This window comes from Haematobia irritans, chromosome 1, assembly GCF_050003625.1.
Source record: "Haematobia irritans isolate KBUSLIRL chromosome 1, ASM5000362v1, whole genome shotgun sequence".
Classification (NCBI taxonomy): domain Eukaryota; kingdom Metazoa; phylum Arthropoda; class Insecta; order Diptera; family Muscidae; genus Haematobia; species Haematobia irritans.
In genome coordinates, this window is record NC_134397.1 from 218,284,756 (window position 1) to 218,304,613 (window position 19,858).

Consider the following 19,858-nt stretch of genomic DNA (forward strand, 5'->3'; position numbering starts at 1 on the left):
AATGATCATTAACTTTTCCATCTACAGAATTTTTTTTCTAGTTTGACATGCTGTGTATTTTGAAAGGTTGCTAACTCATTGCACTCGCATCAGATTGTCTGGCAGTGACAATAGACGTGTTTGTATTTATAATTTATTTTTTAATTAAGATAATTTGGAAAAAATTAAAAACGGTGATAGACACACTTGTCAAAAATAATTTACCAAAATTTTAAGAAAAATTTACCACAAATCTACCAAAAAAAAAAAAAAAATAATAATAATTTCTATTGAAAATTTTGTCTAAATTCTGTTTCTAAAAATTTTTTTCCAAATAAATAACAATAACTAAAATTTTATTTCTATAGAATATTTTTCCTAATTCTATAGCAAGTTTCCTCAAAACTTTATTTCTATTGCAAATTTTTCCAAAATTTTATTTCTATAGAAATTTCCGCAAAATTTTATTACTATAGAAAAGTATCTCTTAGTTGGAGAGCATACAAGACGCATTCTCTGATATAAAGTTGTTTTCCTTGTCCAAATCGGGGGATTGGTTTACATGGGGGCTATATATAATTATGGACCGATGTGGACCAATTTTTACATAGTTGTTAGAGACCATATACTTACACCATGTACCAAATTTCAGCCGGATCGGATGAAATTTGCTTCGCTTAGAGGCTCCGCAAGCCAAATCTGGGGGTCCGTTTATATGGGGGCTATACGTAAAAGTGTACCGTTGTAGCCCATTTGCAATACCATCCGACCTATATCAATAACAACTACTTGTGCCAAGTTTCAAGTCGATAGCTTGTTTCGTTCCGAAGTTAGCGTGATTTCAACAGACGGACGGACATGCATAGATCGACTCAAAATTTCACCACGACGTCGAATATATATACTTCATGGGGTCTTAGAGCAATATTTCGATGTGTTACAAACGGAATGACAAAGTTAATATACCCCCATCCTATGGTGGAGGGTATAAAAAGAGCTTAAAATATACGATTTATTGTGTATATGTTGCAACCTCCATTTAAAATAATTTTTAAGTTAAAGTTTGTGCTATAATTTGGATTTTCAGATAGATATTTATCTATTCATAACCAGCATTGTTAGTATGTACATCCCAAAAAGAAAAGACTATAGACTAAAAAAATTGAACTTACCAGGGCACTAAATATTTCTATTTGATCAAAAACATGACTTGTAAATGTATAAATGTGAGCGCACTGTCTATACGTTAGTGAATTTTAATTGTTTTGTTGCTATGCTAACCCATTACCAGTCAGTCACTTAGCTAAACAGTGGCGGCTATTCATGTCATTTTCTTGGATGTGGTCTACTTGCTGGTACTGAATTATTGAGTTAGTTATGCTCCACTAGCGAAACTTTTAAATTGGTAATTTTTCTCACTCACACTCACACTCTCTCTCTCTTGTTTCTATTGTTTATTTGGTATTGGCATCCAATGTTGCCAACATTTTACTGACTTTTGTCCCCAATGTGGTATAACAATGAATAGTTTAAGTGAGCCTAAAATATCAGTCTACCACCTAACCTAACTTTTGTCCTCAAAAAAATGTATATTGAAATTCTTTGGGAAAATCCCCAATAAATGTTGGAAAATTTTTTATGAAAAAAAAGGTAATAGGCCTGCTTTGAAGGCGTTATTACAAATGGGCCTATGAACCATAGTATTCATATCTGGTATATAAATGTCTTAGCAAAGCAGAGTAAAATCCAAATTAGCGCTTGAACCCCCCTAAAAAATAGCCTGCATTTGTTTCTCCAAATGGTTCATTTGTACCATATATGTGCCGTGTAGCAAAGATATAAAAAGTTTTTTTTTATATTTTTAGGATTCACCGTACTTCTTTAAACCATTTTTTAAGAATGCAGAATAACAGTATTTTATGTAAAATATTATTCTAATCTAATATATTATACTGAACAGATTTCGAAAAACTCCCACAAAAATCCCCAAATTTCAAAAAATAGCCCACAAAATCCCCAAGTCGCTAAATCGAAAAATGTGTCCCCATCCACGAAAAAATGTCGCCAACTTGGAGGGAAATCTCCAATATTGGCAACCCTGCTTTGCATTTCTCTTTGAATTCTTAAGGTGCTTTGGCTTTGTTATGACAATTAAAATGACATTGAATAATAGTGTACTACACTTTTGAAGTTAATTGCTGATGTTTGAAGGGGAGATTATAAGTATCTTTAGTAGCTTGAAAAACTTATTAAAGTTTTAAAATAACATTAGAAAAACTATTGTCGTGAGGCCAAAGATTTCATGTCATTAAAAAACGAATGCGAATTTTGCTAAGCATAGAAGACGCATTTCTTTGATATAAAGTTTTTTTTTTCTTTGTCCAAAAGTCAATAAACTTTTCATTGAAGTCGTTTTGTCCTTATAGTTATTCGCCTTAAAAATGGGTATCTTAACATGAGAGTAAATTTAATTTAATTAAAGTCAACTTGACTCTAATGATTTTGAAAAATTCTTTAAAACTAAGGAAATCGTCTTTAAGTTTGTTGATTTTTTATATCTTCACAACAAAGCAAAAAAGCGTTCAGTTATAAGAGATTTTTTGAACAATTTATTTTAAAGACATTTTTACTTTAAACCCAGAATAATATCTACTTGAATTCGAGTCTGAATTTAAAAATTTAAGTTGTCGGTAACACGTTTTTAAAGGACTTTGATAGCACATGAAGAAATAAATAGAACAAGTATATAAGGTACATAAGCTTCGGCCAGGCCGAAGCTTATTTACCTTCCACCATGGATCGCGTAGAAACTTCTACTGAAGACTGTCATCCACAATCGAATTACTTGGGTTGCGGTAACACTTGCCGATGGCAAGGTATCTTAAAACTTCCTAACACCGTAATATATACCACAGATTAAATACGTATATAATTAAGTTTAAAGTTTCTATAAAAATAAAATTTTGACAACATTTTCTATAGAAGTAAAATTTTGAAAAAAAAAATTCTATAGAAATCAAATTTGGAAAAAGCTTTCTATAGAAATAAAATTTTGACAAAATTTTCTATAGAAATAAAATTTTGACAAAATTGTCTATCGAAATAAAATTTTGACAAAATTTTCTATAGAAATAAAATTTTAGTAGATTATTTTTGGCTCGAGTGGCAACCATGATTATGAACCGATATGGACCAATTTTTGTGTGATTGGGGATCGGCTATATATAACTATAGACCGATATGGACCAATTTTGGCATGGTTGTTAGAGACAATATACTAACACCACGTACCAAATTTAAATCGGATCGGATAACTTTTGCTCATCTAAGAGGCTTGGTAAAATTGTAGTTACATATCATAAGAGTGTAGTAAAATGCCAGCTAGCCTCAACTATGCCCGAGTGGCGCTGAGGCATAGAAATACATTGTATATAATTATTATATGAATGAATACTAATAATAAAAAAAAAAGTCAAATCTGGGGATCGGTTTATATGGGGGCTATATATAATTGTGGGCCGATGTGGACCAATTTTTGCATGGTCATTAGAGAACATATACCAACACCATGTACCAAATTTCAACCGGATCGGATGAAATTTTCTTCTCTTAGAGGCTCCGTAAGCCAAATCGGGGGATCGGTTTATATGGGGGCTATATGTAATAATGGACCGATATGGACCAATTTTTGCATGGGCGTTTCAGGCCATATACTAACACCATGTACCAAATTTCAGCCGGATCGGATGAAATGTGGTTCTCTTAGAGGCTCCGTAAGCCAAATCGGGGGATCGGTTTATATGGGGGCTATATGTAATAATGGACCGATATGAACCAATTTTTGCATGGTTGTTAGAGACCATATACTAACACCATGTACCAAATTTCAGCCGGATCGGATGAAATTTGCTTCTCTTAGAGCAATCCCAAGCCAAATTTGGGGGTCCGTTTATATGGGGGCTATACGTAAAAGTGGACCGATATGTACCAATTTTTGCATGGTTGTAAGGGACCATATACTTACACCATGTACCAAATTTCAGCCGGATCGGATGAAATTTGCTTCTCTTAGAGCAATCGCAAGCCAAATTTGGGGGTCCGTTTATATGGGCGCTACACGTAAAAGTGGGCCGATATGGCCCATTTTGCAATACCATCCGACCTACATCAATAACAACTACTTGTGCCAAGTTTCAAGTCGATAGCTTGTTTCGTTCGGAAGTTAGCGTGATTTCAACAGACGGACGGACATGCTCAGATCGACTCAGAATTTCACCACGACCCAGAATATATATACTTTATCGGGTCTTAGAGCAATATTTCGATGTGTTACAAACGGAATGACAAAGTTAATATACCCCCATCCTATGGTGGAGGGTACAAAAACCAATAAATTAATATTTGTTTCCTAGAATTGTGTCTTAAAGGTATCCTCACTTCAATTCTCCGCTTCTTTGGCTCGGAATCAATACCAAATGCTCGGTTCTTAATACGGGCATGCTTTTTTTTTGATGTGAATATTGTAAATTTATTCACTTATGAATAAATTCTTTAATACACCCGGAGAAGCAATATGATCACCCCAAACATATTTTAAGAGCAAAATGTTATTTTTGGACGATAAAGATGGAACATGTTTTTGTTATTTTCTAGAAAATTATGTGTCTGATTTCGGCAACCATGTATATGTTTACCGAGAAAATAAACATTTTGCGACAACAATGTTCCATGTTCACAGTCCAAAAATAACATTTTGCTCTTGAAACATGTTTGGGGTGATCATATTCCTTTTCTGCGTGATATGTCTTAAAAAAATTGGAGCTCCTAATATTAATTTTATATAATCTAGATTTTATATCTTTATTTTAGCAAATACTTTTTGTTTTGTTTACCTCTAATGCCACAAGTAAAGTCTATATTAACTGCTGTAATCGACCGTAATATTTTAGCTTTCCTCATTTACTCTCTAATCCCCTGTTCCATCAAATGTATAAAAAAAATAGAATAAACATGCCAAGTAGTTTTATTTAGTAGATGCAAGCAATTTTTATTCAACTTGGTAATGTGTTTTATTTTGTCGTTGTTGTTGTTGTTGACATTCATAAATAATGAAAAATATATTCCTTTATTAGATTTCTAACTAAAATTGCATAATAATGCATTTGAGTTAATTTTTATTTTCAATTTAAAGTTCATTAAAATTGTTGCCTGCCATCGGGTAATTACTTGGTGAACAAATATTGTTTTTTTTTTTTTGAAATTTTGTTAATTCCACGAGTTTTACTTTGTTCCCCTTGTACGTGCGAATATCATTTGTAATATTATAAATTTTTTATTATATTCATGCTTACAAAAGATAAACTAGTGTATGGTACACTAAACAAATATTTAGCGAATAGAAAAAAATGTAAAACTATTAGATGATCGAAAGCTTAGGACTTAGATCGTTTAATGGTTTCTTTATATTAAGGACATTAGTAGATGCCACTATTTAACTTTTTTTAGGATCTGAAAGTAGCAATTTGTTATGTCTTAAATTTATAATATGCGTTTATTATAGATACATTGTTTCGGTCCATTATTCCATCCACTTTTTTGAGCTTTGATTTGTGAAACATTTGAAGAACAGAGTTTTATTGTATCAATAAATATATTTCAGGGATTATGAATTATGTCGTTCAATTGTTGAAGTTTCTATATAGGCCGATCCCCAACTTTACTTCAGATAGTGTTGTACTATAAAAATGAGCTTCAAAACCAAAATGAAGCATGACCCCAAAAAATTATAACAACACCAAATGTTCATGTCATGGCAGCCCGATGTATCACGCTCACTTAGACTATTCAGTCTATTGTGATACCACATTGGTGAACTTCTCTCATATCTCTGAGTGCTGCCCGATTCCATGTTAAGCTCAATGACAAGGGACCTCCTTTTTATAGCCGAGTCCGAACTGCGTTCCAAATTGCAGTGCAGCAACTTTGAGAAGCTTTGAAACCCTCAGAAATGTCACCAGCATTACTGAGGTGAGATAATCCACCGCTGAAAAACTTTTTGGTATTCAGTCGAAGCAGGAATCGAACCCACGGACTTGTGTATGCAAGGCGGACATGCTAACCGTTGCACCACTGTGGCTTCCTTTATTATGAAATAAACCGTAATATTTTAAAGGAAACCCAACATTTTTCCTGATTTTGATTTTGGATTGGATTGCGATTCGCTTTCAAGTCCAAAGTGCACTCAAAAAGGCTTACTTGGGCCCAAAGATTTTGACCTTCCCTTAAGGATTTTGGTATTGATTTCGAGTCAAAGAAGCGGCTTCTTTAAAATAAAGACATTTTTAGGGACCCATCTAGCTTTCAATCTAGGATAAATAAAATTAAAATTAGGATACCAGTCCACGGTTGGCACAGTTGATAGAATTCTACCAAAAAAGGTAGATTTGTTACTGTTTGGTAGATTGGTAGAATTCTTCATGTTTTGGTAGATTTTCTATAAAAATAAAATTTTCACAAAATTTTCTATCAAAATAACATTTTGACAAAATTTTCTATAAAAATACAATTTTGACAAAATTTTCTATAAAAATAAAATTTTGACAAAATTTTCTATAAAAATAAAATTTTGGCAACATTTTCTATAAAAATAAAATTTTGAAAAAAAAATTCTATAAAAATTTAATATTGACAAAATTTTTTATAAAAATATAATTTTGACAAAATTTTCTATAAAAATTTAATCTTGATAAAATTTTCTATAAAAATATTATTTCGACAAAATTTTCTATAAAAATTATATTTGACAAAATTTTCTATAAAAATAAAATTTTGAAAAATTTTCCCATAAAAATAAAATTGTGACAAAATTTTCTATAAAATTAAAATTTTGTCAAAAATTTCTATAAAAATGAATTTTTGACAAAATTTTCTATAAAAATAAAATTTTGAAAAAGTTTTCTATAAAAATACAATTTTGACAAAATTTTCTATAAAAATAGAGTTTTGACAAAATTTTCTTTAAAAATAAATTTTTGACAAAATTTTCTAAAAATAAAATTTTGACAAAATTTTCTATAACACTAAAAAGTTGACAAAATTTCCTATAAAAATAAAATGTTGACAAAAATGTTCTCTAAAAATAAAATTTTGACAAAATTTTCTGTAAAAATAAAGTTTTGAAAAAATTTTCTATAAAAATAAAATTTTGACAAAATTTTCTATAAAAATAAAATTTTGACAAAATTTTCTACAACAATAAAATGTGGACAAAATTTTCTATAAAAATAAAATTTGGACAAAATTTTCTATAAAAATAAAGTTTTGACAAAATTTTATATAAAAAAAATTTAAAAAAAAATTGACAAATTTTCTTTAAAAATAAAATTTTCATTGAATTTTCTATGAAAATAAAATTTTGACAGATTTTCTATAAAAATAAAATTTTCAAAAAATTTTCTATAAAAATAAAATTTTCTATAAAAATACAATTTTGACAAAATTTTCTTTAAAAATAAAATGTTGACAAAATTTTCTATAACACCAAAATGTTGAAAAAATTTTCTTTAAAAATAAATTTTTGACAACATTTTCTAAAAAATAAAATGATGACAAAATATTCTATAAAAATAAAATTTTGACAGAATTTTTTATAAAAATAAAATTTTGACAGAATTTTTTATAAAAATAAAATTTTGACAAAATTTTCTATAAAAATAAAATTTTGACAGAATTTTCTATAAAAACAAAATTTTCTATAAAAATAAAATTTTGACAAAATTTTCTATAAAAACTAAATTTTGACAAAATTTTCTATAACACTAAAATGTTGTCAAAATTTTTTATAAAAATAAAATTTTGACAGAATTTTCTATAAAAATAAAATTTTCTATAAAAATAAAATTTTGACAAAATTTTCTATAAAAATATAATTTTGACAAAATTTTCTATAAAAACTAAATTTTGACAAAATATTCTATAAAAATAAAATTTTGACAGAATTTTTTATAAAAATAAAATTTTGACAAAATTTTCTATAAAAATAAAATTTTGACAGAATTTTCTATAAAAATAAAATTTTCCATAATAATAAAATTTTGACAAAATTTTCTATAACACTAAAAAGGTTGACAAAATTTTCTATAAAAATAAAATTTTGAAAAAAAAGTTCTATAAAAATAAAATTTTAAAAAAATTTTCTATAAAAATAAAATTTTGATAAAATGTTCTACAACAATAAAATTTTGGCAAAATTTTCTATAAAACTAAAATTTTAACAAAATTTTCTATAAAAATAAAATTTTGACAAAATTTTCTATAACACTAAATTGTTGACAAAATTTTCTATAAAAATAAAATTTTGACAAAATTTTCTATAAAAATAACATTTTAACCAAATTAAAATTTTGACAAATTTTCTATAAAAATAAAATTTTGACAAAATTTTCTATAAAAATAAAATTTTGACAAAATTTTCTATAACACTAAAATGTTGACAAAACAAATGCCAGTATAAAAATTCAAATTATATTAGATACTTCAAAAATATTTTCTTAATTCAAAAAAAAAAAAAAAAAAAAAACAAATATACAAACTCCTTCAAGATATTTTATCTTAAATCTAAAGATTCAATATTTCAATTATTTTAAAGACGATTTCATTAAATCAAAAATGTTTTTCTTTATTTTAATTTTACTTATGGAAAAATTTTCCACAGAAATAAAATTTTGCAAACATTTTCCACAGAAATAAAATTATGCAAAAATTTTCTTTGCAAATAAAATTTGGACATTTTCTATAGAAATAATTTTGTTTGGTAGATTAGTGGTAAAAATTTTCCGCAAATTTTGGTAGATTATTTTTGGCACGAGTGGCAGCCATGAGTATTCGTATGACTCCAACTTCATTTTAGTTTTGGGGTCCTTTGCATTATGAAAATAAACCCCAAAATTTATCCTTGATCCAAAGATTTAATATTTCGATTAATTTAAAGATTATTGCTTTCAATCAAAAAATGGTTTTCTTTACTTCAAGGAAAATGTGCCTTACTTCAATGACATACGACGCAGGTTTCAAAAATTTGTGCCCTAAATTTAATGAAAGTTTGTTTTGTTTGTAAAAGATTAAAATCTTCTTTTAATTATAATTTCTATTTTTTAAGGAAATTTGTCCTTAATATTGTGTATATTGAGTGTCCTAAAATTCAGGTTCCACAATCTTTTCATATCATGGTAATACTTGTTCACTGTAGCTTTCATTATTGATCTGGCCATTTATTTATTTATTTATTTTTTTTTTTGTCATATAAAAGCTTGTAATAATTTTTCTACCAAAATGTATTTTTGTTTTTCTGTGTAGTAGAAGTAGTAGCAGTATTTAAAAACATTTCAATGATGATATTATTATTATTGTTATTATTATACAACTGGCTCATAGTGGTCATGTTTCCAAGCATGTTGTGGGGTTGTAGCTTTTTTTACTTTTGTTATTTTTGCTTTGGTGTTCTCGTTGTTACTCACTCGTTTACTCTTAACCTCTAGAGAACGCATTGCAATCGGACATGTTTTTTTTATGAATGAATTTCAAACTAGAAGTGCATGTATTGCAATTGACAATCGTTATGAGCCATTGTGAAAAAAAAAAACTGAGAAACTACTGCCACAGATCTCAACCGCAAAAATGGTTTTAATTGTCGAGGTGTTGTTGTTTGCATTTTTGCAACGTACATTGTTTTTTCCATTTCCTATGAAAAAATGTATAAATCACAATATTGAGTTATTATAATTTAATTATGTTTTTTTTGTTGTTGTCTACATTCGTTAAAAACAAGATATTTAATTACATTGGTTTTTGAACTGAAAAGTTTTTCTCTATAAATGATGATGGAACTTATGGGATTTTTCATTGTATAATACAATCCTTTCACGGTTGCCACTAATAGTAGAATTCTACCAAAAATGGTAGATTTTTTATTGTTTGGTAGATTGGTAGAATTCATGATGTTTTGGAAGATTTTGCAAAAAATTCCCCTCCAACCAAGAGGTAATAATTCTCTATAGAAATAAAATGTAGCCAACATTTTGTATAGAAATAACATTTTGACAAATTTTTCTATAGAAATAAATTTTTTACAAAATTTTCTATAAAAATAAAATTTTGACAAAATGTTCTATAGAAATAAAATTTTAAAAAAATTTCTATAGAAGTAAAATTTTTGGAAAAATTTTGTATAGAAATACAATTTTGACAAAATTTTCTATAAAAATACAATTTTGACAAAATTTTCTATTGAAATAAAATTTTGACAAAATTTTGTATAGAAATAAAATTTTCACAAAATTTTCTATAGAAATAAAATGTTCACAAAATTTTCTATAAAACTAAAATTTTGACAAAATTTTCGATAAAAATAAAATTTTTACAAAATTTTCTTTAAAACTAAAATTTTGACAAAATTTTCTAAAGAAATAAAATTTTGACAACATTTTCTATAAAAATAAAATTTTGACAAAATTTTCTATAAAAATAAAATTTTGACAAAATTTTCTATAAAAATAGTTAAAATTTTGACAAAATTTTGTATAAAAATAAAATTTTGACAAACTTTTCTATAGAAATAAAGTTTTGACGAAATTTTCTATAGAAATAAAATTTTGACAAAATTTTATAGAAAGAAAATTTTGAAAAAATTGTTTATAGAAATAAAATTTTAACAAAATTTTCTATAAAACTAAAATTTTGACAAAATTTTCTATAAAAATTAAATGTTGACAAAATTTTCTATAAAAATAACATTTTGACGAAATTTTCTATAGAAATAAAATTTTGACAAAATTATCTATAGAAAAAAATGTTGAAAAAATTTTCTATAATAATAAAATTTTCACAAAATTTTCTATAGAAATAAAATTTTCACAAAATTTTCTATAAAACTGAAATTGTGACAAAATTTTCGATAAAAATTAAATTTTCACAAAATTTTCTATGAAACTAAAATTTTGGCAAAATTTTCTATAGAAATAAAATTTTCTGTAGAAATAAAATTTTGACAAAATTTTCTATAGAAATACAATTTTTGGCAAAATTTTCTATAGAAATACAATTTTGACAAAAGTTTCTATAGAAATAAAATTTTGAAAAAATCTTCTATAAAAATAAAATTTCTATAGAAGTGAAATTTTTGGAAAAATTTTGTATAGAAATACAATTTTGACAAAATTTTCTATAGAAATAAAATTTTGACAAAATTTTCTATAGAAATAAAATTTTCACAAAATTTTCTACAGAAATAAAATTTTCACAAAATTTTCTAGAAAACTAAAATTTTGACAAAATTTTCTATAAAAATAAAATTTTTATAATATTTTCTATAAAACTAAAATTTTTATAAAATTTTCTATAAAAATAAAATTTTGGCAAAATTAGTTAAAATTTTGTATAAGAATAAAATTTTGACAAAATTTTATATAGAAATAAAATTGTGACGAAGTTTTCTATAGAAATAAAATTTTGACAAAATTTTCAAAAAAATAAAATTTTGACAAAATTTTATAGAAAGACAATTTTGAAAAAATTTTTATGGAAATAAAATTTTAACAAAAGTTTCTATAGAAATAAAATTGTTGGCAAAATTTTGTATAGAAATACATATTTTTTAGTAGAAATAAATTTTCTATAAATATAAAATTTTGACAAAAGTTTCTATAGAAATAAAATTTTGACAAAATTTTCTATAAAAATAAAATTTTGACAAAATTTTCTATAAAAATAAAATTTTGACAAAATTTTCTTTAAAAATAAAATTTTGACAAAATTTTCTATAAAAATAAAATTTTGACAAAATTTTCTATAAAAATAAAATTTTGACAAATTTTCTATAAAAATAAAATTTTCACAAAATTTTCTATAAAACTAAATGTTTGACAAAATTTTCTATAGAAAAAAATTTTGACAAAATAAAATGTTGACGAAATTTTCCATATAAAAATAAAATTTTAACAAAATTTTCTATAGAAATAAAATTTTAACAAAATTTTCTATAGAAATAAAATTTTGGCAAAAATTTCTATAGAAATAAAATGTTGGCAAAAATTTCTATAGAAATAAAATGTAGACAAAATTTTCTATCGAAATAAAATTTTGACAAAATTTTCTATAGAGATAAAATTATGGCGAAATTTTTATAGAAATAAAATTTTGACAAAATTTTCTATAAAAATAAAATTTTGACAAAATTTTCTATAAAAATAAAATTTTGACAAATTTTCTATAAAAATAAAAATTTCACAAAATTTTCTATAAAACTAAATGTTTGACAAAATTTTCTATAGAAAAAAATTTTGACAAAATAAAATGTTGACGAAATTTTCCATATAAAAATAAAATTTTGACAAAATTTTCTATAGAAATAAAATTTTAACAAAATTTTCTATAGAAATAAAATTTTGGCAAAAATTTCTATAGAAATAAAATGTTGGCAAAAATTTCTATAGAAATAAAATTTTCTATCGAAATAAAATTTTGACAAAATTTTCTATAGAGATAAAATTATGGCGAAATTTTTATAGAAATAAAATTTTGACGAAATTTTCTATAGAAACAAAATTTTGACAAAATAAGATTTTTTTCGTTTGGTAGCTTTTTGGTAAAATGTTGGTAGATTATTTTTGGCCCTGTCTCCATATTGCATTACTTGTCGCGCTTTAATTGATTTGTTTTTCATTTGTTTTTTGTCTATTACAGGTATCGAAGAATGTCCAGTAAAATCGGTGGTCACTCGTGTTGGTCATCAGTTACACAAAGCACTCACAGAAAAAGGACTGGCTCTATTGGTCAACCATGGTATTTGCGATGAAAAGGTTAGTCATTGTCACCCCAAACCCATATTTGCAAAATTTAATCAATTTCTCTCTCTCTCTCTCTCTCTTGCATACAGTTAAAAACTGCCTGGGACCATTTAGATGATTTTGTCGATTTACCCACCGATATTAAAGAACATTACATACGCTCTGGCGATGACAATCATGGTTATGTAAGTCCCGGTGTAGAAAAATTCGATGGAAAAACTCCAGAACTCCGCCATGCTTTCAACATCTGCACACTGAATGCCAAGAATCTCCCCGAAGAACCATTACCCGGTTTTGCCGATCATATATCGGTGTTGGCAGAAGACTTCAAAGCTTTGGCCCGTTTCGTTTTGCAAGCCTTGGCCATTTCACTGGATATACCACAAACATTTTTCCTAGAAAAACATTCACATATGCTATCGGGAGATCATGATAATGAGACCACATTACGTCTTCTCTACTATCCACCCATAGTGGAAGATGATGAGGGGAGTAAAAATAGTTTTGTCAAAGGTCGTTGTAAATACAGTTATCAACGTTGTGTCTCGAATCAACCAGACTTCCGCCCTGAATATAATCCACGTGATGAATACAATGAATTGGATGGCGATAGTACAAAAAATACAGAGACTACAGAAAGGCAATTGCCCAATGGAGCGGTCATACGTTGTGGCGCCCATACCGATTATGGTACATTCACATTACTCTCACAAGACTCAGAAGGTGGTCTGGAGGTGCAATTACCGGGTAGTGATAAATGGCATAGAGTAGGACATTTACCAGGAGCAATATTAGTTAATTGTGGGGAGATTCTATCCATATGGACACAAAGTAAATATCCAGCTTTGGTAAGTTTGCTTGGATGACAAAAAAAAAACCAAGAAGAAAGAGTTGCTTATTTTTTGGTTTTGCACTTTTAGCCACATCGTGTTGTTGTACCCGAACAAGAGCATTTACGTGCCCGCGGACGTCATTCAATAGCTTTCTTCTGCCATCCAGGTAGGGTGTGAAATAATAAAAAAATAAAATAAATTATTGTTCGTTATTGATATGCATCACGTTTTTAATTAACAGATAATTTAACAATGATATCTCCAAATGATTTACCTCTACCCGCCGAAAATCAAGATGCCATCAATAAAAAGCCCCGCAAAAAATCATTTAAGGCAGCTAAAGAAAAGTAAGTTTTATGAATAATGAAACCTATTTAGAAATTTTAGATCAATATGAAATATTTTGGGCTAGGTTAGCCTAGGTAGTATGAATTTCGGTTATGTCTGGCTTTCGTTTACTTTTTTACCGCAGGGGGGTGACCTTCTTTAATTCGAAACGTGCGCTGCCCGATTAGTTTTTTTTCGTTATCGTGAACTCAATATCAGGATTACCTACGGATTTCTCCAATCTTATGGACATTGAAATTGTATGATAATTGCTAAACTTGCTAATCAGTCGAGTTTTATAATTCCGAGAAATTTAAAGATCATTGGCACCAAATCCGTACTACTGCGGCAATTTTATGTGAGATCCAACGGCGACACAATTGGTGGTCGATGTTCATTGATATTTCTGGCAAAAAAAGCCGTGCGTGAACATGTATAAAATATAAAATTTGCTCGCAAATGTGTGTTAAGAAAATTTCTACAAAATCAGGCTCACGCATAATGCTAATTGCGCCCATTTTTTTGAATATGGAACTAGTATACGGTGGTGTCACTTTAGTGGCGCATTTGCCACATTTTTGAATTTGTGTGTCACATTTTTGTCAATTTATAACAACTAATTCCTTTTATTCGGTATCTTCTCAAATAACCGAGTTTACACTACGAGTATGTGGACACGAGTACCGCCTGAAAGTATGCTAAGAAAATTTTCTATAGTAGGTAGATCGGGTTACTTTACCAAAACTTGCTATTTCCGCAAACGTTTTTCGATTAAATGCAGATACAATCATTATTGGATAAATTTAGAAAAATAATGTTTACAAGTTTTTTTTCCAAAAATGCATACGAATTTATTTAGCTGACATTATTTTTACTCTCCCATGGTTTGAAAGTGTTCGTGATTCAGGACTACCAAGAACTGGTGTTGGTCACGAGAATTGTCCTAAGTAGTGTATGAGACTTTAAAACACGTCTGTGCGTGAGGCTGCTATAGTACAGCTCTTTGAGTGAGTTCCTACCGGAGATGTGAGTACAAATCTTCACCTTCGCGTGAGTGAAATTGCACCCACGCGCACTGTATTGCCGACAAGCTTTGCTTTCGCGGCTGCTTTGATATAGTGGATTATGAACCTTTCCCTTATCTTATTGCATGTTTAGCAAAATGATAAAAGAGTCTGGACAGCGTTTCGCACTTTTAGTTTTTTAAATGATGCCGAGAAAAAGCGGATGAAACATTTTCTGACGGTTTTGCTATTTTCAAACTTTTACTCTGCCATGGTTTGAACATACTTGTTATTCAGGACAATTCTTCTTAGTCCTGAGTCGTACATGAGCATTTAAAAGTTAGTGTATCTTATCGTGAGTCCCTACACAAGTGCCGTGCCTGAGTAAAGATTTTCCTTACTTCAATTTTCCGCTTCTTTGGCACGGAATCAATACCAAAAAATATTTGTGTAAAGAGAAAATCTTTAGAACCGGTCATGTTTTTTCAATGTGCTAATACGAGATGGACGTATAATCTATGTTTCAGAATCAAGAAGATCCCCTTAATAGTACTCTTTTAATATTGCGAATGGGCTGAGTGCTCAAAACAAATATGCTTTGCACATGCCCTGTAGGAAATGTTAATAGTGAAACTGTAGTGACCCTGTAGGAAATGTTAATAGTGAAACTGTAGTGAATCACTATTGTCTATGTCACCAGTACTACTGACAAAGTATACCCCACACAATATATTTTTCTATAGACATTTAACATATGCTTGTCATTGAAAATCCACTACTGACAATAGAACTACTGACTAGATGGTACTTATGGGACCATATGGAGACATTGGAACTAATGAGTCAGTAGTACTTTATCGTTACTTTAGTCAACACTTTTGTTTTTTTTTTTGTAAAAGTAAGTTTCCTTTTTTGATTTAATTTATATTTTTTATGTTGTGTATTTGCAAAAGATTAACATACAATAAAATCAAATCACACATGGGTCCTATAGCTAGTTCAATAAATAGATCAAGTTGTCATCGCTTCCAGCTTTCTTATTTTGTGACATTTATCTGACAATTCTGCACAACTAGATATAACGACTGAAAATAGAAAAATTAACAATATATAATATAATACGTTGCTTATATAATATAATACGTTGCCGCAAATATCTAGGTTTTCCTTCTTTAAATTAACCAGTAGTTCCTCTGGCCAATTTCTGGTTGATGCTGTTTCGATTAACCACTATTTTAACTCGAAAATTCTAATTTCTGTTCGTCCTATCCATCAAAGACGCAATAAAATGTCCTCCGAACTCTGCACAGGCTCACTGTCCTCTCCGAAGTTTTTTTTTGCGATATTTATATACGATTGTTTTTTCACTAGTCTTTTTAAATTTCTTTTGCTCATATTATTTTTTTACAGCTGTCAAAAATGTCTACCAAGTGTAGACAATTTGTTGACTATGTCACCATAATAGTTGACAAAAGTGGTGTCTTTGAGACACTAGACCCCAGTCTTCCTTCAGGGTGGGATCTCTGAGGGATTCTAATCAAAACTATTGCATGTGGCACAAATACGTCCTATCAATAATCGCTAGCATTTTCTTTCTCTTTCCACTTGTAAAGATAAGATAAACGATCACAATGAACCACCCATTCTAGGTTAAGATTTTCAATATTCTAGATGTAAGTTTTTATTCAATAAAGAAATTACAGCCTGTTTCGGTATGTCGAACGAGCTCTATCGATCGACTGATTTAAAGAAAAACAGCTGCATTTATAACAAAAAATCAGCTGTTTCCATGCATTTCAGTCCTTCGATAGCGACCGTTCGACATACAGAAACAGGCTGTTAGTATACATTTGGAACTCAATCAAAAAAGAAAGTTTTTTGGTTTGAGATTTCAAATGGAGCTGACTGGTCCACATCGGTCTATAATTATATATAGCCCCCATATAAACGGACCCTCAGATTTGGCTTGCGGAGCCTCAAAGAGAAGCAAATTTCATCCGATCCGGCTGAAATTTGGTACATGATGTTGGTATATGGTCTCTAACAACCATGCATAAATTGGTACACATTGGTTCATAATTATATATAGCCTCCATATAAATCGATCCCCAGATTTGGCTTGCGGAGGCTCTAAGAGAAGCAAATTTCATCCGATCCCGTTGAAATTTGGAACATGGTGTTAGTATATGGTCTCTAACAACCGTGCCAGAATTGGTCCATATCGGTCCATAACTATATATAGCCCCCATATTTGACCTCCGGAGCCTCTTGGAGGAGCAAAATTCATCCGGTACGGTTCAAATTTGGAACGTGGTGTTAGTATATGGCCTCAACCATACCAAAATCGGTCCATATCGGTCTATAGTTATAAATAGCCGATCTCCAATCACACAAAAATTGGTCCATATCGGTTCATAATCATGGTTGTCACTCGAACCAAAAATAATCTACCAAAATTTTATCTCTATAGAAAATTTTGTACAATTTTTATTTCTATAGAAAATTTTGTTAAAATTTTATTTCTATAGAAAATGTTGTAAAAATTTAATTTCTGTAGAAAATTTTGTCATAACTATATTTATATAGAAAATTTTGTTAAAATTTTATTTCTATAGAAAATTTTGTTAAAATTTTATTTCTATAGAAAATTTTGTCAAACTGAATTATATACGTATTTAATCGGTCTTTTTTGATTTAATATATACCACTATGGACTTACTTACAATTTAGAAAACGGTTAGGTTAGGTTAGGTTAGGTGGCAGCCCGATGTATCAGGCTCACTTAGACTATTCAGTCCATTGTGATACCACATTGGTGAACTTCTCTCTTATCACTGAGTGCTGCCCGATTCCATGTTAAGCTCAAGGACAAGGGACCTCCTTTTTATAGTCGAGTCCGAACGGCGTTTCACATTACAGTGAAACCACTTAGAGAAGCTTTGAAACCCTCAGAGATGTCACCAGCATTACTGAGGTGGGATAATCCACCGCTGAAAAACTTTTTGGTGTTCGGTCGAAGCAGGAATCGAACCCACGACCTTGTGTATACAAGGCGGGCATGCTAACCATTGCACCACGGTGTTAGGAGGTTTTAAGATACATTGCCATCGGCAAGCGTTACCGCAACTTGAGTACTTCGATTGTGGATGGCAGTGTTTAGAAGAAGATTCTACGCAATCCATAGTGGAGGGTACATAAACTTCGGCCAGGCCGAACTTACGGCCATATATACTTGTTTTATACTTAGGTTCTTTGTTTTTTATTCTTAAAAAACCGGTTGAAATATGTATTTCAAGTTCAATCTGTTCGTCGCTGTGACATTTTAAACTTAGTGTAAATACGTAGTTTAGAGGTCGTTACTACAGTATTTAATGAGATTCCGTTAATGTAGCTTCGCTTACTAGTAGATTAAAACTGAAGCATGCATTTAGGCGCTAAACTAAAAATTAATATATTTAATTTTTTTTTATTTATTTTTTAATTTATAATTAATCCCTCCCATTTCTTCTCTATATTTTCAGAGTCTACAATGCCTACCAATTGATACAGAAACGTTTTCGCGATACTTACCAAACTGGTACACAGTGATAAGGAAGGAAAACATACAAATAAGAAGAAATTAAAAATGTAAAGGATCCGTGTTTACCTATACAGTGGATTCTTAAAGTCAATTAATTTTTTTAAATTAAAATCTAAGTAATTCTAAATAATGTTTCCATAATTTCCAATATAAAACTGAAGGACAAGTCCTATTTGAACCATAGTAATGCAAGAAAGAAACAAGTGATTTTTTTTATAATTTAAACCACCAATCAATTTATCAACACATACTTTCACATTTTACAATATTCAGTGTTCTTAACTATTTTCCATTTGTATTTTTTATTTTATTTATATAATAATAATAATTATGTGAAAATATACATTATAAAGTATATATAATAGACATAATTAATCATGTACACATACAAAAAAGTCAATGTATTTATATGATCCCATAATGATATATTGGAAAAAGAACAAATGACTGTAGGAAAATAGAGAATAAGTTTTGTTCTATATATAAATATGGGAATTATATTACAGAATTTAAAGTGGTGTTTTTATTTTTTTATGGGTTTTATTTATTTTAGTTTGCCTTGTTAACTTATAAAAATTTGAAAGGCAATGAATGGTCTACTGGAAGTTGTCTTCATTCCATAAAATATGTATCCATGTCTATATGAATCGAATTGAAATTACATTTCATACCCTCCACCGTGGAATGGGAGCGGAACGTGTTTTTGCTTTTTTTTTTCAACAGCAAATTGTTTTTGTCTTCTATTGTTCAAGTTTGTAAGGCATGTTCACAATTGTTTTGACCATTTATGACTGTTGGGGGAATAATCTTTTCACAAGAATAAACATATAATTGTTTAATTATATGTTAATTATAGTAATTTTCGTAATGAATGTGTTTATATGGCCAAAACAATCTTCAATAAAAATTGTTATCCTGGCAATTTCTTGGGTACGTGTAATAGTGAAATGATAACAAGGACTTCAGACCTATCAGCCTAACGTCCTTCTTGTTGAAGACATTAGAGAGAGTCTTGGATAACCATTTAAGGAATAAATTGGATACGAAGCTATCAAACTGCCAACATGCTTATTTAAAGGGTAAATCTGTGGAATCTTTACTACAGTATGTAGTGCATTACTTTGAGAAATCCATAGCGTGCGGAGAATACACATTGGCGGCATTTCTGGATATTGAAGCCGCCTTCAATTACACAAAGATCGAGAAAGTATTACTTGCACTAGAGAGGAATGGTGTGAGCGAGATCGTAACGGACTGGATTGAGGGAATGCTACGCCATAGGAGCGTCAAAGC

At 28.9% G+C, this 19,858-nt stretch overlaps 1 protein-coding gene across 3 annotated transcripts in view; it reads left to right on the forward strand.

Annotated features, from left to right (window-relative positions):
* LOC142222592 (uncharacterized) overlaps window positions 1-19,073 on the forward strand; it is an 83,170-nt gene extending 64,097 nt beyond the window's left edge. For all 3 annotated transcript variants that reach the window (XM_075292806.1, XM_075292810.1, XM_075292807.1), the window contains exons 3-7: window positions 12,718-12,833; window positions 12,911-13,669; window positions 13,742-13,820; window positions 13,896-14,001; window positions 18,507-19,073. In XM_075292806.1, the coding sequence (XP_075148921.1) occupies window positions 12,718-12,833; window positions 12,911-13,669; window positions 13,742-13,820; window positions 13,896-14,001; window positions 18,507-18,573 (1,127 nt within the window). In that variant the 3' untranslated portion in view covers window positions 18,574-19,073. The remainder of the gene's footprint in view (window positions 1-12,717; window positions 12,834-12,910; window positions 13,670-13,741; window positions 13,821-13,895; window positions 14,002-18,506) is intronic.
* The last annotated feature ends 785 nt before the right edge of the window (window positions 19,074-19,858 follow it).